The sequence below is a fragment of the Lissotriton helveticus genome, chromosome 1_1 (assembly GCF_964261635.1).
Source record: "Lissotriton helveticus chromosome 1_1, aLisHel1.1, whole genome shotgun sequence".
Lineage (NCBI taxonomy): Eukaryota > Metazoa > Chordata > Amphibia > Caudata > Salamandridae > Lissotriton > Lissotriton helveticus.
Genome location: NC_136057.1, coordinates 1,894,792,994 through 1,894,816,498, shown reverse-complemented (window position 1 = coordinate 1,894,816,498; position 23,505 = coordinate 1,894,792,994). Strand labels below are relative to the sequence as shown.

The 23,505-nt window shown below is 49.3% G+C and overlaps 1 protein-coding gene across 4 annotated transcripts in view; it reads right to left on the bottom strand.

Annotated features, from left to right (window-relative positions):
- Positions 1 to 23,505, bottom strand: part of TPR (translocated promoter region, nuclear basket protein) — a 728,231-nt gene that overhangs the window by 610,932 nt on the left and 93,794 nt on the right. For all 4 annotated transcript variants that reach the window (XM_078642622.1, XM_078642637.1, XM_078642629.1 and 1 more), the window contains exon 10: positions 20,893 to 21,033. In XM_078642622.1, coding sequence (XP_078498748.1) covers positions 20,893 to 21,033 — 141 coding nt within the window. The remainder of the gene's footprint in view (positions 1 to 20,892; positions 21,034 to 23,505) is intronic.

Below are 23,505 nucleotides of genomic sequence, written 5' to 3'. Positions count from 1 at the left end.
AGGGAATGGGAGGAGCGAGATGGGGCGGTAGTTCTTAAGTTCAGTGGGGTCTGCTGTGTGTTTCTTCAGAAGGGCACTGAGTTCGGCATGTTTCCAGCTTTCCGGGAAGGTAGCGGAGTTTAGGGAGCAGTTGATGACGTCTCGGAGATGGGGTGCGATGGAGTCTGCTTTGTTGAAGATGTGGTGGGGAAATGGGTCGGTTGGTGATCCTGAGTGGATGGAGTTCATCAGGCGGATGGTGTCTTCGGTGGTGATTGGATTCCAGGCGCAAAGGTTGATGGAGGGGTGTTTTGGTCTGGAGGTGGGTGGAGCGGATTGGTCTCCGGACTGGTTTTCAAAGCTGTTATGTATGTCGGCGATTTTGTTGTGGAAGAAAGAGGCTAGGGAGTCGCAGAGGACTTGGGAGGGAGTGATGTCGTTGGTGCCGGCGGTGGGGTGGGTAAATTCTTTGACAATGTTGAATAGTTCCTTGCTGTTGTGGGCGTTGTTGTCAAGTCGATCCTTGAATGCTGATTTCTTGGTGGATCGGATCAGTTGGTGGTATTTGCGGGTGGCGTTCTTGAAGGTGGTCAGGTTGTCAGTGGTTGGGTTTTTTCTCCAGGCTCTCTCGAGGGTGCGACAGAACTTCTTGGATTTCTTAAGGTCATCGTTGAACCAGGGGGCTTTTTTGCTACCTTGTTTGATTTGATGGTTTTTCAAGGGTGCTAGTTCGTCGGCGCTGTGGGGTGATCCATTGTGTGAGGTTGGTGGCTGCTTGGTTTGGGTCTGAGGATTTGGCAGGAGGGTTTTGGTGAAGTGATGAGATGAGCTGGTCGGTGGTAATTTTGTTCCAGTTTCTTCGGGGAACTGGTTGTGGGAGGTTGTGGGTCGTGGTCTTTTTTTAGTTGAAGTGAACGCAGCTGTGGTCCGTCCAATGGAGAGCTGTGGTGTGTCCGGCATAGTGGGTGGGGGTATCAACAAGTTGTTCGAGTCAGAGGTTGGCCAGGTTGTCCAGGAGGGTGGTGGTGTTGCTGTCGTTTTTCTTTTCCAGGTGGAAGTTGAGGTCTCCCAGTAGAATGTAGTCCTTGAAGGGGAGGGCGTGTGGGCTGATGAAGTCGGTGATGTCTTCGCTGAATTGTGTGCGGGGTCCTGGTGGCCTGTAGATGAGGGTGCCTCTGAGTGTGGTCTTGGGGTCGGCGTGGATCTGGAAGTGAAGGTGTTCGGCGATAGCGAGGTTGTCGTCGGAACTGGTCGTGATGCGGATGGTGTTCTTATGGACGATGGCGATGCCTCCTCCTGTTTGGTTGGTGCGGTCCTTTCAGATGATCTTGTAGCCGTCCGGGATGGCTATGGCGATGTCGGGAGCTGATGAAGCGTTCATCCAGGTTTCTGTAAGGAAGGCGACGTCAGGCGATGTAGTGTCGAGTAGGTTCCAAAGGTCAATGGCGTGTCTGTGGATCGAACGGGTGTTGAGTAGGATGCATTTCAGATGGTTAGTGTTTGAGCTTTGTTTGGAGTTAGTGGATTTGGTGTGGGTTCTGATGCTGTCGAACTTGCAGGAGCGGCAGGTGAAGGGTCCATGGATGTGTCCGGGGGTGGCTTGGTAGCAGGTCGGTAATCGGTCGGGGTTAAGTGCTGAGAGGGTAGCGGCGTCGTACGTTATGCGGGTGGAGAGGATTTTGCGGGGACCAGGGGGTCTGGCGCTGGGCGCGGTCCGGGCGTAGACGGGCGTAGACGGGCTTACCTTTGGCTTACCTTTGGGGCGCGTCCGCTGCGCGTAGATGCATCTGTCATATGTGGATAGTGGAGGGGGGAGGGGCGAGGGAGGAGCAGCTGGGAGGCGAGAGCGGGGTGGAGGGACGGGCTGGGAGGCAAACAAACTCAAAATGGCAGCAGAAACAAAAGCGAAACCAGGCTAAGCAAATACTCAGGCAATGCGATCTAGCGCTACGATATAGCGCTATGATGTGGCACAATTTAAATGCAGGCAGTGTTACAGTTCAGCGCAGCGCTACGATACCAATCTGGCACGATATGAAGGCAAGCAATGTAGCAGTCCAGCGCAGGGAGCGTGGGGAGCGACCACCTCTGCAGGAGTCAGGATGGTCACAGCGCTAGGGAAGGCAGGACGATTCCTATGTTATCTGTGGGAGGGAGGAGCAGCTGGGAGGCGGGAGCTTAGTTAGCACTAAACAAAACCAGATTTGACTCTGATCTGGCACTGTGACAGAATTCCACTGGTTACCAGTGAAGGAACGCTGCATCTTTAAGGCCAAGTGCATAATGCACAGAGCCTTGAACGGTAGCAGACCCAGGTCTCTACAAGAACAATTATGTGACTATTTTATTTATTTTAGGTGTTTATCTAGTGCTGGCACAACCAAAGAGGTATCGGAGCGCTTTACAGCAAAAACATGTACAACAAAGTCTTGAGCAGATTACAAGTACATTAGTAGGAGTAGTTTCTGTTCTGTAACTCCAGTTCTGTAGTAGGGGTATCTCTGTTATAGTCATAATCTAGTGAATAGTCCCGCCCATGTGCGTGGACCCCGGCAATCAAAAATAATCTCTTAAGTTGTCAAAAAATTGCAGAACTGCAAAGACACTTAAGAGAAAATTTAAAGACAAATAATGCAGCCTATATCCACAGGCTACACTGTCCAGTACTTCAACTAGAAATTCCACCAAAAATCCACAAACAGCAAAGCCTGTCCAGATTTCCCTTGCTTTTACTGCAAAAACCCCTCAGAAATGATAGAGAGGAAGGCCTGGACAGACAAGCCCCATAGGCTGCCATTATGTGGCTTAAACAGGATACTGTGCCTTTAAGGAAACCTTCTAGAACCTTCTCCCAGTATCCCAGAATGCATAGCAGGTCCCACTGACTTCAGTTCTTTTTGAAGGCGTAAAAACGCCAGACCTGTAGCATTAATTACATGAACAATTCTCCACCGGGGAGGAGGGCGGGCGCTTATGACTATAACAGAGATACCCCTACTACAGAACTGGAGTTACAGAACAGAAACTACTCCTTCTGTAGTAGGGGATCTCTGTGTATAGTCATAATCTAGTGAATAGAATGGCAAGCCCATCCCCACATCAAAGCGGCGGTGGAGAAAAAACATGATGCCACTACTGTGCGAACAAATTCCGCAGCGAAGCCTGCCCAACCTGAGCGTCTGCCCTGGCATCAGAGTCCAGGCAGTAATGCTTAGCAAAGGTATGGACCGACTTCCAAGTGGCGGCCTTGCAGATTTCTGCAATCGGCACATTACGGAGCAAGGCTGTCGTGGCAGCTTTGCCCCTGGTGGAATGAGCCTTAGGCTTACCTCCTAAGGTCTTATTAGCTTTTTGGTAACACAATTGAATGCAGGACACAATCCACCTAGAAATGGACTGCTTAGAGGTAGCAAGACCCGTCCTGACTGATCCATAATTGACAAACAATTGGTCTGACCTACGAATATCTTTGGTCTTATCCAGATAAAATTTCAACACCCTCCTAACATCCAGGGAATGCAAAGAACGTTCCGCCGGAGAGGAAGGATTCTGAAAAAACGTAGGCAAAGTTATGGTCTGGTTGACATGAAAATCAGAAATAACCTTGGGAAGAAATTTAGGGTGAGTACGCATCACAACCTTAGCAGCATGAAATACAGTATAAGGTTCAGTACAACACAACGCCTGAATTTCACTCACCCTGCGGGCCGATGTAATGGCCACGAGGAACGCCGCCTTCCAGGACAGGTGCTGCAACGAAGCCTTGTGAATGGGTTCAAAAGGCTCCTTCATCAATCTGGACAGCACCACATTCAATTCCCATGAAGGCGAGGGAAGCCTGACAGGAGGGAACACCTTCTTCAATCCTTCCAGAAAGTCTTTGATCACAGGGATCTGGAAAAAAGAAGTCTGTGAAGGGCATTTCCTGTAGGCAGTCAATGCAGCAAGATGAACCCTAATGGAATGAACATTAAGGCCAGACTGCGCCAAATGTAAAAGGTAAGGAAGGATGACATCTTCCTTGCAGGTCGTAGGGTCATGGTTCCTAGACTGGCACCAGATACAAAACCTCTTCCACTTGTAAGCATAGGAAGTCCTAGTGGAAGGTCTCTTAGACTCCTTCAGTATGTCCATGCAATCCGCGGGCAGATTCAGATGTCCATACTGCACTATCTCAGGAGCCATGCCGCCAAACTCAAAGACGAGAGGCTGGGGTGCAACATCCGCCCCCCGAACTTCGTGAGAAGGTCCGGCCTGCACGGCAACCGAATGTGAGGAAGGAGAGAACGGTGAAGCAGGTCCGTGAACCACCACTGCCTGGGCCACTCCGGGGCAATGAGAATCATCCGAGCCCTGGACCGGGCCAGCTTGATGAGTACCGCCGGAATCAGGGGAATGGGAGGAAAAGCGTACAGAAAGCTGTTCGACCAGCTGATCCATAGCGCATTCCCCAGCGACCCCGGCTGGTAGTACCTGGAGGCGAAGTCTCGGCATTTGCTGTTTTCGGCGGTGGCGAACAGATCTACGTCTGGAGTTCCCCACCTTGCGAAGACTTCTCCCAGCACTTCGTCGTTTATGACCCATTCGTGGTTTTCCTGAATGAGTCTGCTGAGTTCGTCCGCCTGAACATTCTGCACACCCGGCAGATGGGTAGCCGTGACCGTCAGTCCTCTGGCCAGGAGCCAGTGCCAGATCGCCTGCGCCTCCTGTGACAGAGTGCGGGATCTCGAGCCCCCCTGCTTGTTGAGGTAGTACATCGTGGTAGTGTTGTCCGTTTGCACAAGCAGGGAGCTGGTCCGGAAGGACGGAAGAAAGGCCTTCAGCGCCAAGTGAACAGCTCTGAGTTCCAGGAAGTTGATGTGATACGTGGCCTCCACTGGTGACCACGTTCCCTGAATCTGTAGAGTCCCGGAGTGCGCTCCCCATCCCAGGAGAGAAGCATCCGTCACGACAGTCTGCGTGGGAATGTCCTTGTGAAAAGGAACCCCTCTGAGGAGATTCTCCGCTGAACACCACCACTTCAGAGACTGAAGAGCATGCAGAGACAGTCGTATCCTGTCGTCCCAGGATCCTGTCCTCTGATCCCACTGGTCCTCCAAGCACTCCTGCAGCGGTCTCATGTGCAGTCGTGCGTGCGGCGTCAGGAAGATACAAGAGGCCATCGAACCCAGTAGAGAAGACACCGTCCTCACTGTTGTAGATGGAGTCGACATAAGAGCCTGAGCCTTCCGAAGGAGAGATAATCGTCGCTCTTCCGAAGGAGACACGCTTGCTGACAGCGTATCGATGGAGGCTCCCAAGTACTGTATGCATTGGACCGGAGTCGGGACCGACTTGGCCATGTTGATGTGCAACCCCAGCTTGTCCAAGAGAACGCACGTCTTCTGGAAGTGTGCTCGCGCTTCCGAGAAGGAGGATGCCTTGATCAACCAATCGTCCAGGTACGGGTAGACAAACACCTTGTTCTTCCGCAGGTGCGCCGCCACCACCGCCATGCACTTCGAGAATGTTCTCGGCGCAGACTTCAGTCCGAATGGGAGTACTGTGTACTGATAATGATTGGTGCCGACTTGGAACCGCAGGAACTTCCTGTGTTTGCGCGCAATGGGCACATGGAAGTATGCATCCTGTAGGTCTATGGCACAGAGCCAGTCCCCTTGTTGCAACTGAGGATAAATCTGATGCAACGACAGCATGCAAAACTTTTCCCTGCGAATCCACTTGTTTGCCTGTCGCAAGTCCAGAATGGGCCTGAACTCGTTCTTGTCCTTCTTGCGAACCAGGAAGAACCGGGAGTACAGGCCTCGTCCCCTCTGGGACAGAGGCACGTCTTCTATCGCCCTTTTCCTTAACAGGGTATCGGCCTCCACCTGGAGCTCGAGCAGCTGAAACCGCGAGCTGACCGGAGGAATCGATGGAGGCGGGCTGGTGAACCGAAGACTGTATCCATTGCAAACAATATTCAGCACCCACTTGTCCTGAGTAATTTTTCTCCACTCTGCCGGAAAAAATTGGATGCTTCCCCCTACCGGAGTGGGTAACGGATCCGGGGGAAGTAAGTTCCTAGGGCCTAGACCCAGCCTGGCCCTTGGGCGTTGGAGCCGACTGCTGGCCTCCCCTGCCCCTCTGGCGTTTCTGGAACGGCTTACGGAACTGTTGTTGCTGTTGCGAATGTCCCGAAGCCTGGCCACGTCCACGGCCTTGTCCGCCGGACCGCCGTTGGAATGAGCGGTACGGCTTCTTCGTCTCCTTAGGCTTCTCGAGGCCCACCGCCGTGAGCGTCTCGGCCTCCGCCTTCATGCGGGCCATCTCGTCGTCCGCATGCTGTCCAAAAAGAGACTTGCCGGAGAACGGCAGGTTGGCCACCCTCTGCTGTGCGTCCGGTTTCAGGGACGTCAGACGGAGCCAGGCGTGGCGCCTCTGGTTGACCCCATGGCAAAAACCATGAGCAGCCAACAGGGAAGAGTCCGCTGCCGCACTGATGATCTGGTTGGCCACCAGCATCCCTTCACTCAGCACTTCCTGAAAATCCTCACGCTGTTCACGAGGCAAGTGCTCCGCAAACCGCTCCAGGGAGTCCCAGAGGGAGCGGGCGTACCGACCCAGCAGAGCCGTGGCACTCGCAGCCTTCATGGAGGTGGCGGCAGTTCCACAGACCTTCCTCCCTGCCGAATCCATCCACCTGGACTCCTTATCCGGGGGAACCGTGGATGACGGAGCGGAGGCATGTTGTTTGCGTGCCGCCGTCACAATGACGGAGTCCGGAGGTGGTTCCGCCCTCAGAAAAGCCGGGTCCGAGTCCGGGGCCCGGTACTTCCTCAGCAATCTAGATGGTGCCGCCTTTGTCACCGCTGGGGTGAGGAAAAGGTCCATAGCTGGTTCCTCCAGGCCCGGTACCAGAGGAAGGAGAGGGCGAGACGAGTGTTTTTGGTGCAACGTCTCAAAGATTACGGACGTCTTCGGCGTGGGCACTGTCAGGGGAATGCCCAGCTTCGCAGCGCCCCTCAAGAGGACATCCTGGAACGCCACCAGGTCATCAATCGGGGACACCCTCGTATCCGGTGATCCCGACAGGGTAGGAGAACGATCCCTGGAGCCAGAGGATCCCGTGCGGGAGCGAGACTCGCGCCTCCTATGGCGGCGTCTAGACCGCGAGGACGATCTGTGCCGCGACCTGTCCCGTCTCCCAGAGCGAGAGCGAGAGCGAGAGCGAGACCTGCCAGTCCGTGGCCTCCCCACCGGTTTCCGTGGTGGAGTCTTCCTTGGAGCCTCCTTGGGCGCAGGTTTCGGGGTCCCCTTAGGAGGTACGGGCAAAAACGGCAGCGAAGTGGACCTCGGAGGAGGAACCTCCGGCTGCGGTGCCGGCCCACGCGGAGGAACCGGTGGAGGCGGGTCGTCCGCTGGCAGTGGAGGCAGCGTCGGCGGGTCCTCTCGAGGTAGAGGAGGAGGAGGAGGAGTGACCGCCTTCGGACCAGGTGTATGCGTCGACCGAGGCCGAGAAGGAGTGTACACCGCAGAGTACACCGTGCCCTGTGATCCTGTAGGCGAAGAGGGCTGAGAGCCCGCCCCTTCAGCCGGAGACCGCTTCCTCTTGCGTCCCCCGCTGGAAGCAGTGTGACTCCTGGGACTAGAATCCCTCTTGCGACGCTTCGGAGAGCCTGACCGACTCCTAGACGTCGACCTCCGTCTGCTCGACGTCGAGCGTCGCTTTTCCGGCGTCAAAGGGCGTTTCCTTGACTCCGGCGTCGAACGCCGCCTCCGCGACGTCGACCTCTCCTTCCTCGGCGTCGAACGCCGATCCCTCGACGTCAAGCGCCGATCCCTCGACGTCGACCTCTTTCTTCTCGACGTCGACCTCTTCCTTCTCGACGTCGACCTCTTCCTTCTCGACGTCGACCTCTCTCTCCTCGACGTCGCACGTCTCCTCGACGCCGAACGGTCCTTCCTCGACGATGAGCGTCGCCGACGTCGTCTGGATGTTCTCGACGTCGAGGATCCCCTCGACGTCGACCGGCGGTGTCGCCTCGACGGCGAGCGCCGATGTCTACGACGTCGGTAAGAAGCCCTCGACGTCGACGATGAAGACGACGTCGACGGCGGCTTCGTCAGCGGTGGCTTCGACGTAGAGTCGTCCCGATGTCTCGTCCCGGAGCCCCGGGGAGAAGGGGAGCACACCGCCGTCATCCCTCTCGACGTCGTCGTCGAGGCTATCGACGTCGACGGAGACCGGGATCGCTTGCTGGGCTTCCTGCCTCTGGGGAGCCCCCCAGAGGCCTCAGCAGAGGCAGAGGGATCCTTCCCTGACTGCCCAGACCCACCTGCAGCCTGCAGGCGCCTCTCCTCAAGGCCAGACAGCCTGATCTTCGCCCTTTCCTTCAGAGTGCGAGTTGTAAACTGCTGGCAGATGACACACTCCTCAGGGACATGATCTTCAGGGAGGCAGACGATGCAGACATCATGGGGATCACCTCTGGCCTTCTTCCTCTCACATGCTGGACACTTCACAAAGAGTCCAGGCATTTTAGAGCCCTAAAACACCTGAAGCAGCACACAGAAGAGAAGAGAAAGCCAAGAAAGTAAACTGCAACACTTTTAGTATACAAAAAGTGCCAAAACATGCAATAACCCCTTGAAACAAGGGAGAGCTCAATGCCAGGGTCCTGTAAGCAGGAGCCGGAAAAAAGAACTGAAGTCAGTGGGACCTGCTATGCATTCTGGGATACTGGGAGAAGGTTCTAGAAGGTTTCCTTAAAGGCACAGTATCCTGTTTAAGCCACATAATGGCAGCCTATGGGGCTTGTCTGTCCAGGCCTTCCTCTCTATCATTTCTGAGGGGTTTTTGCAGTAAAAGCAAGGGAAATCTGGACAGGCTTTGCTGTTTGTGGATTTTTGGTGGAATTTCTAGTTGAAGTACTGGACAGTGTAGCCTGTGGATATAGGCTGCATTATTTGTCTTTAAATTTTCTCTTAAGTGTCTTTGCAGTTCTGCAATTTTTTGACAACTTAAGAGATTATTTTTGATTGCCGGGGTCCACGCACATGGGCGGGACTATTCACTAGATTATGACTATACACAGAGATCCCCTACTACAGAAATAAGAGTTACTAGAAAGAATCCAATTCAGTACCATGAGATGAAGGCTTCCCTTCGGCCAGAGTGCAGGAGTTCGGTTGAGAAGAAGAGGTAATAGAGCTGCTATTGTTCCGGAGGGTAGAGATGACGGTTGAAGAGAAAGTCTTTTAGTAGTCTCTTGAAACTAGTGAAGGAGGGGTTGGTTCTGATATGTATAGGGAGAGAGTTTCAGATTCTTAGGGCATTGACTGAGAAAGAGCGTGAGAGGGGTTTTTGTTTGTGTCTTTTGGGGTGGATTGTAAGAAAGTGACTCTGTATATACTGGACCAAAGAAAGGTAAAGTCCGCACTGAGTCCACAGTCCCCAAAGGTATGGCTGAGGCTAAAGTTAGATATAACCTTACTCTCTAAAGTGGTAGCTTGGTCGAGCAGTAAGACAGTATCAGAGGACCGTGTAAAGCATTTGTTGTACACACTCAGTAAGCAAATGGTTTCACACACTCAAGGACTGAACTCTAGGCCAATTGTTTTGTATATAAAAATATATAGTTTATTTTAGAACCACAAGTGGGTATCAAATATTTTCTCATAATGAGATGTTGCGATTGGATACTTTCAGATAGCAATAGACTTTTAAATGCAATAGATACAGTTGTTGCAATACGCAACACAAGTTAAACACAATTATAACATTGAGCTCAATGGGAGTTTAAGTAAATGCAATAAAATCACTTCACAAATGTTTTTCTTACTCAGGGTTGGATCCTGGTTTCAGCCCTGGTGCATTTCCTGTAAACAGTTGAAAAATCGTTTTTGTTACACAGGCGATTTTTAAGGAATATTTGTAAGTTTCGAAAATTGATAGAAGAAATTCTGGTTAAAAACAGGCAATGTATTCCTATGGAGGAAAATTGGGCTAACAGTAAATCAATGTTTTAATTACTTTTGAAGGTCAGTGCTGGGCACAAAGATCTAGCACTCGGGTCTCTCCTGATAGCAGGTAAGTAATTTCATTTTTGCTGGGTGCCGGGGTGTCTTTGGGAGTCGTGGAAATCTTCCCCTCAGCTGGTCGCAGTTGAAGGGGTCCCTTGTTGTGAGGCTGCAGGTGTCGTCAGGAGCGTCAAGGAGGGTTCTTGGGCACTGGATTAGTGGTCACAATCGCCGGTGGGGGACGTCCTCGTGGTCTTTGTTCACTCAGGCACAGGCCGGGCGCAGCGGGTGCAGTGTATGCTGAATTCGCGGTTCGTGGCTGGCACCAGGGGTTGTTGCTTTTTTAGCCAAACCACTGCTCGTGGGAGTCCCAGTTTTTAGATGAGCAAGGCAGTCCGGTCCTCCGGGGTTTTCAAGGTTGCTGACCACTGGAGACGCCAGGGTTTTAGCAGGAGCAGGTTCAAGGATCGACAGGCCTGTAGAGCTGGGGCCAAGTCAGTTGGTGTTGTCCTCTTGTTAGCAGCTGCACAGCAGGTCTTCTTTCTTCTTGTTTCAAAACCGGGATCTGATAAAGGAAGGTCAGGGTGCCCCTAAATACAAAATGTAGGGGCAGTACAGGTAGGGCAAGGGCAGAGACCAATAGGTCCCTGTCCTGGGGTGAGTACACCCCCTATCCTGTCACTCTCCAGTGGGAGGGGGGGGCAGGAGCCTAGCTCTGACTGGTTAGGGCTCCCCATTCTCAAAATGGCGAGAGCCCGGAGTTGTGCTTTACCTTGCCTCCCACACCCGAGGGGTGGGGTTGGCAGAAGCTGTCACACCCAATTTCCTTCCTTTGTTTTTCCCGCCTGTCTTCCCGCCAGAGTGGGAATCAGAACCGGTGGGGGCCAGTTGCTGAGTACAGCAAGTGACCTGGGAAAGATCACAAAGGTGGCATGCCTTTGAAGCTCCCCCTGCCCATCCTAGGGGAAGAGACCTAGCACCTCGTCCCAGGATGTGCATTGTTGCAGGCCCAAGAGAGCGGAGGGCTCTCTACCCAGGGGTCCAGGAACATGACTGCTGGGTGGCAGCCTAGGCAGCCTCTCAGTCAGGACACGGGTTGTAGGTTAGTTTCAGGGGGCAATATAAGTTGCCCTCTAGTGTGCATTCTACATTAAATCCCACACTGGAATCAGCGTGGGTTTAATGCGCTGAGAAGTTTGATTCCAAACTTCTCAGTCTTCAATGTAGCGATTATGGTGCTGTGGAGTTCATGTTGACGACCTCCCAGCACCATATACTCTTAATGGCAGCACTGCACTTAGTGGCCAGGAATGGACCTGGGTACTGTAGGGTCACAATCAGTTTGGCCCAATGTGTTTCAATGGAGGCATGGGCTGCTCGAAGTCGCACTGCATGCAGGTAAGTAAATCTGTTGCAGGGGGCCAAGCTTTGGGGGTCAGTTTAAGCATGGGGGCTACAAAGCAGCACCAAATCTACAGCAGCACAAGGGTGGCCGGGTGCAGGGTGCAATTTCAGCATCGGGCACCCAATACTTTTTTTAATTTATGTTTTTATTCTTTTTGTTTTAAAAAAAAGAAACAATACAGGTGGTCCTGTAATTACATATGGGAGAGAGGATGTGGTCTGCAGACTTTGGTGCTGGAAACCAAGGTTCGAGCCCAAGTGTCCCGTCCACATCCTGTGATTCTGGGCAAATCACTTAATCTCCCTGTGCCTGAATGTGTCCTTGTGAAACGTAACCAGTGCTCATGTAAAGCACTCCAATTCCTTCGGGTCAACTTTGCGCTGTATAAATCTGCATTTAAAAAAAAAAATTTACATGTTACCTTTAGTCTTAGTCTAGTTCCCCTTGTGGCTCCACCATGGGAAGCATGGTCATTATATGGATTCTGTACCAGAATCTCTTTCATCGCCAGTTCAACAGTTGGAGAGATACAGATCCACCTCGATAGATGTTACATTTTCCCAATTTTTTGTCCCGTTTCTGGGGGCACCCTCTGTTTTTAAACACTATTTTCTCTGCTAGCATACATTTGTCCAATTCTTTAGCCCATAGTGACAGAGTGGGTCCCCTCGCACTTCCTCAATGCTTTGCTATTAATTTTTTGGAAAGAGGGTACCGCAAGGTAACCCATTGTTGCTCTATTGCGGCGAGATCTGCAACTATCCATACATTAAGGAGCCCTAGTCCGGGTGTTAACTGAATATTCTTGCCCATCGTCTTATGCATTGGTTATGTGGTTTTTGCCAAGAATAGCGCTATACTTGGGCAGTCCTACACTGTATGGTAAAATGTGGCCTCTGCCCCACAGCGTCAGAGGCAAAGTGTATCGTCTCTGCGACCAATCCTGTGTAAAATGTGCCCAGTCATGTAGGTTCTGTGAAGTATCTGTAGTTGGATAAGGCTGCTATTTAATGGAATAGCCGCTTCTCGTGGTGACATTATTGCATCCTGCCACACTTCGTCCTCAAGAGGCCCTATGTTAGTCTGAGATTGGTCACGTAAAGATTGGAGTGGGTCTGGCATATTATTAACCAGTTTTCGGTACATTAATGATATGGCTTTTTTTTCAGGGGTTATGATAGTACTCTATCCTCAAGGGGGGGGGGGATGTCTTCGGCAACTCCTCTAATGCTGGGAGTGCTGCATTTAGGGCATGGCGGATTTGTAGGTATCGGAATACCTCCCTCTGCTCTAGTTCATATGCTGCTAGGAGGTCAGAGAATTTTAAGTTTTTCCCCTTTTTCAATAGGTGTCCAATATTGGGAATGCCACTGAGGTCTCATCTATCAAACCCCGGTTGGTTGCAGAGTTTACCAAGTTTTCGGGTGAACCATAACGGCGTGACGAGTGTTAGCTTATTTTGCCAACCAAGTTTTTTATTTGCTTGCCTCCATATATCAGTAGTTAAGGCAGTTGGGCCGATGCAGCTGCCATTCGCTGGCTGTGAGTATAGAGACCCATTGTACCCATCTGATAGTGGTCAAGTCAGTAGGTGGGTTCGGTCTGGGGTGATATACCCAGTGGTTGATTACTACTGGTCATCACAACTAGTGGTTAAGGCGCACTGCAGGGAGCACTATTCCCCCGTCATACCAGCTTCTAGTCAGTTTGTGTCTAGCTATACGCAGTGTCTTCCCGTCCATAGCAGTGTCCTGACTTCACTGTCTATGTGTTGAAAGTAGGACTCGGGAATTTTGAATGGGCAGTTCTGAAGGATGTATAAAAACCGTGGGAGAGCTAACATTTTGAAGAGGGTCAACTGCAGGCATCGCACTGGAGGATGCAGAAGAGAGACCAACGACAGCAGAGGTACTTCGAGATGCAGGGGGTCGTAGGGGAACTGTTGATTCAGCTCACCAAAACGCAGGTGCTTTGGGTGTAGGGGTGCCTTTAGACATCAGAGTCTTCTTACCGGAGCCAGTCACGGTCAGCAGGAGCCTCTAGATTCAGACTGCAGGAGTTGTTGTGGAGTGTAGGAGGAGTCAGCCAACGCTGGACTTGAGGTCAGGTTGCTGGGGAGACTTCACTGAACAGGTGAGCTACTCAGACTTGGGCAGTGGGAGTCTGGTGTGGAGGGGTAGGAGTCATGGTTCAGCTGAATCCAAAGTCCTTTTAGTTAGAGTCTTCTGTCCTCGAAAGATCTGGTCTTTGTTGAAGAGCAGCCAGTCTTCCTCAGGTTTCTGGAAGTCGCTGGCAACAGGACAGGCGTGGTCTTCTATGCAGAGTCTTTAAAGCTCGAGATCGGCAGTTAGGGCTGGGGCCAAGTCAGTAGTCGTCATCAGGCTTTGCTGCATGGCATGGAATTTATCCTTCTTCGTTGGTTGCAGGAATCAGTTTCCGGACTGGGGGAGCCACCCAAGTACTACATTTAGGGAGCATTTTAGGGAAGTAGCAGGAAGGGCCAATAGGCAGCTTACCTGGGGTGCTACACGCGCTAATATGCCACCCTCCTGTGGGCTAAGGCATAGACCTAGCCCTGATTGGAGGAGTCCCTTCATCATGGAGGGGACTGAAAAGTGTGCTTAACTTGGTCTCCTCTACCCGCGGAGTGAAGTTGGTAAAGGTGGGCACACTTCCTAGCTTTTCTAGATTTTCCCAACCCAAAGTGGGGGTGAAAACCGGGGGCTGGCACCTGCTGCTAGCAGGCGAGGCTGGGGGATTGCATTACAAAGACAGCAGGCATTTGAAGCTTCGCATTCAAGCAGTGGGCCCATCCTGGGGGAGGAGGTGCAACACCTTTTCCCAGGATGTGCATTGTTTCTGGTCCCAGAGCGCAGAGGCTTTCCACCCAGGTGTCCAGAAACATGTCTGTGTGTGGCCTAAATCTAATCAGTGACCACACGAGGGCCGTTCTGTTTTCAGGGGTCACCTTTAGGGTGCCATCTGAGTACGTGTTTTAATACATCTCGCACTGGCATCTGTGTGGATTTATTACAGGGAGTGGTTTGGTACCAACCACTCATGGTTTCAGTGAAGCCTGCATGGTGCTGGGGAACTTGAGTGGTCAAGTTTCCTTCCCATGTACTCCTTAAGGCTTCCCTGTCACTTACAATATTTAAGAATTGACCTAATTATTCTAGTGGCATATGTACTAAAGCAGATATGCCCTCACCTATGGTACAGTGCGCCCTGCCTTAGGTCGGTAAGGCCAGCTAGAGGGGTGACTTACCTATACTTTCAGGGCAGTGTTGGCTAGTATGGCACCCAGGCAGGGATGCCATGTCACTAGGTCGTTTTTCTCCCCACAAGGGCATGCAAGCTGCAAGGGCAGTGGCATGGTCCTAGTGAGGGGGGTATCAGGGACTGTCTTCAGCTTCCAGGCCCTAGGTAGCCAGGGTACCATTTACCAGGGACTTACAATGGGGCAGAAGATCCAATTGGGGATAAGTTTTAGGGAAGAGGCACTGGCAATTTGGCTGGCAGGGACCCTGTACACTACGATTGAAACCACAATACCAGGCAAAAAGTGGGGGCTAACCATGTCAAAAGAGGCACTCACAAGCGTCAAGATGCCCGCTGTGCCTTAATTAATGCAAGATCCCTAATCAAACAAACTCGAAGTTGCTGACTTTGTTGATTCACAAGCGCTAGAGTTCTAGCTCATTACAGAAACCTGGGCCGATCAGTCTGAAGGCCCAGATTTTGCCGCCGCTACTCCCCCAGGCTTTATGACATACAGGGTGGACTTAAAAGGGGAGGCGGATTAGCAATAATTTATCGATCCCACATTACAGCAGTTTTTCATCCTGTTTAACTTGCACATTGTGAAGTGCTCTCCTTCAGTATTGAGCTATCCAAAACTTATTCTTGTAACGGGTTACTTATTTATAACCCACCCGGCCCCAGGCATATATTTTTCCAAAACCGGAGTACCAACTTGGAATCTTCTGCTAGCACATCAGATTTTACCTTGCTGTGAGAATTTATTCTATCAGAAACACCCTACTGACTTATTCTGCTAGGCACTATCTTGATGGTATTTTTACCAACACTTTTTCCTCATTAGATATATCTCTACTTTATCACTATTTTGGACAGACCACCAGCAGTAAGATTCGATCTTTCTCTAGCGCAAGCCCTTCAACATGGCAGGACACTTCTCAAGGAATTGCTTTGGCGTCCTTGACACAAGATAAGCCTGACAAATATAATCAGGCGCTGGCAGATTCATTACTCTTAATCTCCGAGGACCTTGAGGTCAAGGTAGACAACTACGTTTTATGGCTAACTTCAGCCGTCAACAGTTTAGTCCGAGCAAAGGCTTCCTTTAGCAAGAGACACCCTCCTTCAGCACCCTGGTTTACCTTACTAAAACTAAAATGCGGAAAGCAAGAACATATCTGGAGGATGGAGTATCTCGACTTAGAAATAATCAGATACAAGCATGAGCTCGCCCCCTACAAAGCATTGATAGTGAGAGAAAAGGTTTCATAATTTACCCGCAATTATTTAATTTTCTTAAATAAACGAATTTGGGGACGCCAAGAATACAGTTAAAGAACTTTTCCTTATGATTAAGAAACTTGCAACTATAGAAGCAGCGACAGCATATCTTCATAATGAAGACTTTTGCAATGACTTGGAGGGCTTCTTTCAAAGCAGAATTAAAGTAGTATACAACCGGTTTTCTTCCATCAATGACCCAGCTCCGACAAAATCGCCATTACCCTCTAAGCATGCTGATACCACAGTTCTCTAAATTCATCAATCCAACCGTAAAGCAGGTTAACTCTCTCAAAGTCTACTAAATCCGGCTCTCCCCTGGATCCTTGCCACCCCTTAGGTGGACAAGCAGGCACCAGAAATAATTGCCTCATCTTTCATGACCATCTTCCACCATATGGTTGCCAGCAGTGTCTTTCCTTACCAATGGATGGTGGTGTCGATATTGCACATTCTAAAGAAACCGTTGCTTAGTCCAACAGACACTAACAATTATCATCTCAAGACTAACCTACCTGCCAAAATTGTGGAAAAAATAATGACCCTTCAGCTTGCCACATTCATACAAGATAATCGTTTGGACCCTACACAATATGGATTGAGAAGCAGGCAAAGCACTGAGACAGCCTTAATCTAGGCAACAGAAGAAATCCGAGCGACTCTGGACCAGGGAGGCAAAGTTGCCCTCATTCTACTTGACCGGTCAGCAGCCTTTGATACAGTGAATCAGGAGCTGCTGGCAGGTTGACTATTTGGCATCGGAATTAGAGGAGAAGCTTTGGCCCTGTTAAAATCTTTCTTGGACGAGTGTAAACCGTGTCTCATTAAATGAATTCACCTCGAATCCCTTCTCGCTGCCTTGTGAAGTGCTGCAGTGCTAGTCATTAAGCCCAACTGTTTAATGTTTGTGTGTCATCTGGCAGATCTGATCAGACGGTTCGGATTTTCGCTCACATCTGATGCCGATGATACTCAAATAGTTGTTGCCTTGTCAGAGAAGGATGTTGAAGCGGACTACAGGTTTTGGGACTGTATGCTGGCAATCAATAACTGGATGGCCAACAATTGCTTAAAGCTAAACTCAGAAAAAACTGAGGTCATTTTATTTGGGAACTCATCTTCATTCTGGTCCCATTCTTGGTGGCCACCTGACCTAGGAACACTTCCTATCCTGGTCAAGAAGGCACGCAATCTTGGAGTGATCATGGGTGAGAAACTTACCCACAGGTATCACGTACATGTGGTCTCCTCATCCAGCTTCAACACCATTAGAACGCTAAAAAAGGTTCTTTCTTCACTTCCATCCTCAGTGCAAAAAAACTGTTGTCACTTCTATGGTACTCTCAAAACTTGTTTATTGCAACAGCCTATATTCCAACCTGCAACAACAACATCTGAGCAAACTATAGACGTTACATAATGCAGCTGCACGCCTACATCTAGGCATCCCCAAATTCAAATGGGTGGCCATAGGACTAAAGCAGCTACACTGGCTGCCAATAAGACAGCGGGCAGTGTTTAAGGCCCTCTGCACTGTTTTTAAAGGCCCGCATTGCATTGGACCCGATTACCTCAAGAAGAGATTTACATGGTAGAGGCCATCGGGAATCTTGAGATCATCCGCAAACAATGTAAATGTGCCCAAATTCAGACTGCTATCTTAGGGAGGTAGAAGTTTTGTGAATAGTGCACCACGATCCTGGAACGCTCCACCATCTCATGGGAGTGTTTGCTCACATTTGTGTGTGCTTGTGCATGTCTGTGCGTGTGATGGTGTGTGCACACTGGATTTGTTATTCTCTGGCAGCCGCTGTCCTGGATATTGACTTTAACTGCCAGATGCCGGACTTGAGGATGGCCACCAGTGTACCCGTGTACAGTACAGTCCCCTGCCTGACCCCAAGGATGGCTTCCATAGTGGTCCCCTACATGTTTTTACTTCCCTGGGACAACAATTGGACATTGACCCGACCTTGAACCTATCCCCTAACCTGCCTACACATCAGGACTTGGAACCTGTGGAACTTGCCCCAGACTGTGGAGACCTAGCGATTTGGCTGATGCCCGGTGGAGCTACCATATAACTAAAGAGGAGATGAGTTGTGGACTCTTTCCCCCCCCCTCCCCCCCCATGCCATCATCTACCCAGCCGGACCTTGGGGAGAGTTTCCCCTCGTCTCTATGTCCTGTCTTCCTCCTACCCCTTTACCCTATCCCCTTACCCTTCCTTGCTCCATTCACCTTGTCCCCTATGTTCTTTAAATGCTTTTCTTGATACTTATGTAACTTTTAACTGATGTAAACTGCAACATTATTGTTCCTCATGTAAAGAGCTCTGATTCCTTTGGGTCTAGCCAGCACTATATAATATCTCATTAATTTAATTTGTTCCCATTTAGTACTCTTTCTCGCTTTGTCTACCTCCCTAGCTCCTATCCCCTCTCCCCTGAATTCTCTTACCTTTCTTGCTAGTCTACCTAGCCCCGTCCTTTGTGCCCTTTGACTAAGCACTCCTTCTCCCCTTGTTGGGGAACGATCCAATACTTATACTCTGGAGTCTCAGCGAACCCACTGAGAGAGTCCACTGCGCCAAGGGAGCCTCTCACAGCTGAGGTATGATATGGCACCCCATGCCAAAGCACTCCCTCTCCCCTTTTTGGGGAAGGATCCAGTGTGTAGGCCTTGGAGTCTCCGAGACCCCTCTGAGAGAGTCCACTGCTTAAAGGGAGCCTCCCGCAACTGAGATGGGAAAGTGATACCACTTCCCCTGGGATCACAGTTTACTGGACTTTGGACGTTGCTTTGACTCGTCTACCGGTTTGTGTCCCAGTCGCCTTTCCTCTCCTCTTTCCATGCGGTGTCCTTCACCCTCCCCTCCTCTTTCCCGCCTTCATTACCCGTCTACTTCCCCAGCTCCTTCCCCCTCCCCTGAATCTTTCCCCTTGCTTGCTTTTCCCCTTACGTATTTGTGCTTATTGTTTCTCGCCCTTACAAGTAACTATGTTGCCAAGCTCTAATAACTGTGTAACCTTTGTAACGATGTAACCTGTAACTATGATCTGATGCTCATGTAAAGCGCTCTGATACCTCTGGGTCTAGCTAGCGCTATATAAAACCTTTAAAATAAAATAAAATAAAAACATGAACAAACTCTTGGCTTTCAGGAAAGCCTTAAAAACCTGGTTATTCAAATCTGCTTGATTCTAACAATTGGTTGCTATTGCTATTAGATTCATTTGAGCTCAGATGAGATTGCTGTTCTAGCTAGCGCCAAGACACCTCCAAGTAAATGTGCGATTTATAAGCTTACCATAACTTACTGTGGCATGTGGGCATAACCCTGTTCCAGAATCCCTAAGTTTGCCAACACAAAGATGGCCAACTCTAAGTCAAGTCTACCTCAGATTAGGCCATCCTAGGAGTGGTACTAGCCAGGGGATGGGCACGCCTACCTCACTAGCTAAATTTCCCACCTGTCCCAGTGCCAAAGAATTCTGGACAAAGGGGGAGGTGAGTCGGCTTCCTCTCCTGTGGGGGAAGCTAAACTTGCATTTCAAAGGCAGTAGCGTCTTTGAAGCTTCCCTGCCTTGGAATGCTAATCAAAAGGCTTCCCTGAACACTTGCAATATGTAGTAATAGAACTAGACATCACAGGTGCATATCTGCTCATGTACATATGTTCTCACATAAAAAATAATGCACCCCGTTGTAGGGTTTAAAAGCCCCAGGGCGCGGTCAGTCGAAAATCAGCAGCTAGTAGCTAAAAAAAGTGTGTGGTGGGTAAATACAACAAAAACACAGTTTCCTACATCAGGAAATTAATTCACACCCACCCCTGCCTTGAACTACGTACACAACCCATCCTTTCAGCTTTCTCTTTGACAATAATAGGAATTTTCACACAGCTTCTATCATTTGATTCCATAATGTAGGAACTTGTTAAAATTGTTGTTGCTCACATTCATCACCTGATGAGCAACCTGCTCCCTAGAAGTCATAAACTTGTGTTCTGAAAAGACAGGGTCACAGCAAAATGAGAAGTGTGATCTACGTTCCAAATATAAATGAGAAAATGGTAGGAATACAGATCTTCAAATGAAATGCCTAATTTCTTTAAAGAGAAACCAGGAGTTCAAACCAAAGTAACCAGGTAGAAAAACTGCACACGTTTCCTCAGGCAACAAAGCCTGTGAACCACTAATCCTCTATATTGAAAAAAAAAATAGTCACTGCCTGAAAGGAATCCACTCAAGTTGTTGACAACTTCCTTGATCCATTGGTCCCGACAGGGATCAGTTCAAACCACTGAGTGCATTCCCTCTCGCTGGGGTAAGAATGACTATTGTAGCCTCCTATCATTCCATTGCTAAGAGCAGTGGAAGAAAATTGCAAGCCATTCAGCCTTACATGTAGCTTTGCTTTTCAGTAAGAAAAGAAAGGAGCAAGTCCTTTTAGCCATACAGTCGCCTGGTAGCACAAACGTTAACATTGTAGAAGGGGACAAGACTCAGATTGACGTATGGCCTCCCCATTTAAAGGGGTGAAATATTAACAGTTTATACACTACTGGTATTGCTCCAACATCCCAGACGAGAGGTTAAAGACAGGCAAGTGACCCCTTTCTGCAGATCTGTCACAGAAGAGTCGACACAGGGTTTAAACTAGTATAATATTTAATCTTAAATCAACTCCTGCATGCCCGGGTCCCAGAACCCATGGACACAGCAGTCAATAATTAGCTAGCTATAGCAGAGGACACCAAATGTTCAATTATTCTTATTGGTTGATACAAAAAAAAAATCTTACCACCCAAACTAAAATGGAAAGTAATAACTATAAGGATGCACTAAAACATTTACATTTGGGACACAACTATACACAAAACATCAGAAGAGACTAAGTGCACACTTTACAATAAACTGGTAAGAACTAGATCAAAAGATTAACTTCAGCTTGAACTATACCTTTGCGTTTTGTAGCAGTAAGTAAATTGTTGGCGTTCTCAATTTCCCGGTCCATCTTCCCAATCTTGTCCTTCAGCTCTTTAATTATTTTGTCTTTACATACTTCCATTTCAGACAGCTGCTCTTTAGTTGCTTTTTGAGCTAAAACAGATGTAAAAAGGACTACTTAATTAGACCTTAAAACAAAGTACCAGGGAAAGCAACATTAAAAAAGTAAAAATCTGACGCTTAACAGTGTGTGCTAATCACAAATACCTCATATCCAGGTACCTAGATAACCATCTGCAAACTTATCACAGCCCCTTTAGAGTCTAATAGTGTGCCTATTCAATTCTGCACAACTGACTAATACACCAGGGTAAACATGCTTGGGATATACCTTTCTCAACCACCTATGCTAGCAACTATATAACTTACCCCTAGTGAAAATGCAGACAGCAACTCCGTTTTCATCCTAATTCTCCATTATTAGAAACTTCACTAAATTCATTAATTTTACAGATTTACCTATGAGCAAAATTGCAAAATGGAATGGAAGAACACTTCTAGAGCGCATGGCTACCTGGAAGCATCCCTGCGCTTGGAACTGACACAGAGGAGACGGAAAGCTAAGGAAACAGCGTGGTCTTTAATTGCTTACGGAAAGCCAGGTGGTTGGAAACTGTGCGAAGGTGTAACGGCAGAGAGTTCCAGTGTTTGGAGGAGTTATAGGAAAATAGCCGACCACCACTTCTGGACCGCTTGATTCTAGGGATCTCTGGTAGAAACAGGTCATCTGACCGGAGACTCCTATTGGCTTTATAAGGACGTATCATGGTAGAGTAAATGGGTGGGCCAATTCCCTTCATTGACTTATGTAGTAGACACAAGGCCTTGAATCTAATACGGTCCTGCGCTGGAAGCCAGTGGAGGGAACGAAGAGCAGGTTTTGCCGATAATCTATTGGTGGTTCCAGTCAGAAGTCTGGTGGCGCTGTGTTGAACCAATTGGAGTTTCATGACAGCTAAGATGGGGGCACCCAAGTACAAAGCATTCCCATAGTCCAGTCTCAAGAGTATGAGTGACTGGACCAGCACTTTCCTAGCTTGAGAGGAGAGCAGAGGCAGAACTTTGAGCCATTCGGAGAAGGCCATAGCAAAGGGCTGCCGTCTTCCTAGCCTGCATACTAAAACTCAAGTCCTGGTCCAACCATATAACCAGGCTCTTAATTTCTAACTTCGGGACCGGGGCTGGACCCATGCTGGGGGGCCACATGGAACTGGTTTTGAAACTAAGGGTATTGCCCAGTATTATAATCTCGGTTTTTCCTCCGTTGAGCTTGAGCTGGGATGCGTGTATCCAGTTAGAAATGTCCTCTAGGCAGGTATAGAGGGCATGAATTTTTAGATCTGCCTGGTTTTACCCCACCACCAGCTGCGTGTCGTCGGCGTAGGTATTCATCCGGATTCCATAGGGGGCTACTATGGCTGCCAAAGGGGCCATATAAAAGAGTAGGGCTGAGTGACGAGCCCTGCAGCACACCAAACAGCAGGTAGGTGGGTTTAGATGTAATATTCTCTTCAAAAACCTGAAAGGTTCTACCCTCCAGGAAAGAGGATAGCCAATGAAGCGCCGTGCCATCTACTCCTATACTCCTGAGACGCTGGCTCAGAATCGAATGATTCACCTATCAAATGCGGCGCTCCGGTCTAGGAGTAGAATGGCTGCCGTACCTCCAGAGTCAAGAATTTTCTTGCTTTCTTCTACTACTGCCAGTAGTGCGGTTTCAGTACTTTGGCACGGTCTGAACCCTGTTTGAGAGGTATGGAGCAGGTTGTGGGTTTCAAGGAATCTAGAGAGGGTCTGATTGACGTGTTTCTCTGCTACCTTGCTTATAGCCGGCAGAAGGGATATGGGGCTGTAGCTGCCCAAATCTGTCGGGTCCAGATTGGGCTTCTCAAGTAGGGCTTTAACCGTCGCCCCTTTCCGTTTGAAGGGAACTAATCCAGTGAATAGTGAGGCATTAATCAGATTTGTCATATTGGGGGCTATTATTGAGGTGACCCGTTTCAGAATATTGAGTGGTGCTGGATCAATAGGAGAATCGCTCTTTATCGCGGACAGCAGGGTGAGGAAAGTTTCCTGAGACAAGGGGGAAAGCCCTTGAGAATGTTCAGGGGAGCCAGGGTAGGAGTCTGTGGGTGCGAGGAGTTGCCTTCATCAAACTTACATGGGAGGGATTCCAAGATATGCTGAACCTTGTTGTTGAAATACTCGGCAAGTTTGTTGCACCGGTGGCCAGAAGGGTCGGGCCTATTCAGGGGGGGAGGAGGGGGGGATTGGCGTAGTTTTTTGATAATATTAAAGGTTTCTTTGGGCGAGTTGGCCGATGATAGACTCCTACCCCCCTAATAGGAGGCCTGGGCTCTTAGTTCTGCTTTATAGGCAAGGATGGCTACCCTGTAATCCAGCTTTTTGGAGGGTAGAAAGTCTTTCCTCCATGGTCTTTCCTCAACGTTGCTGCTTTTAGAAAGAAATGTATGTTTCCAAAAAACATACATTGCAACAGAAGCCTAGTAAAAGGCAACATTCTCAGCAAAAACAAAATATATATACAAAGGCAACTGGGATGAA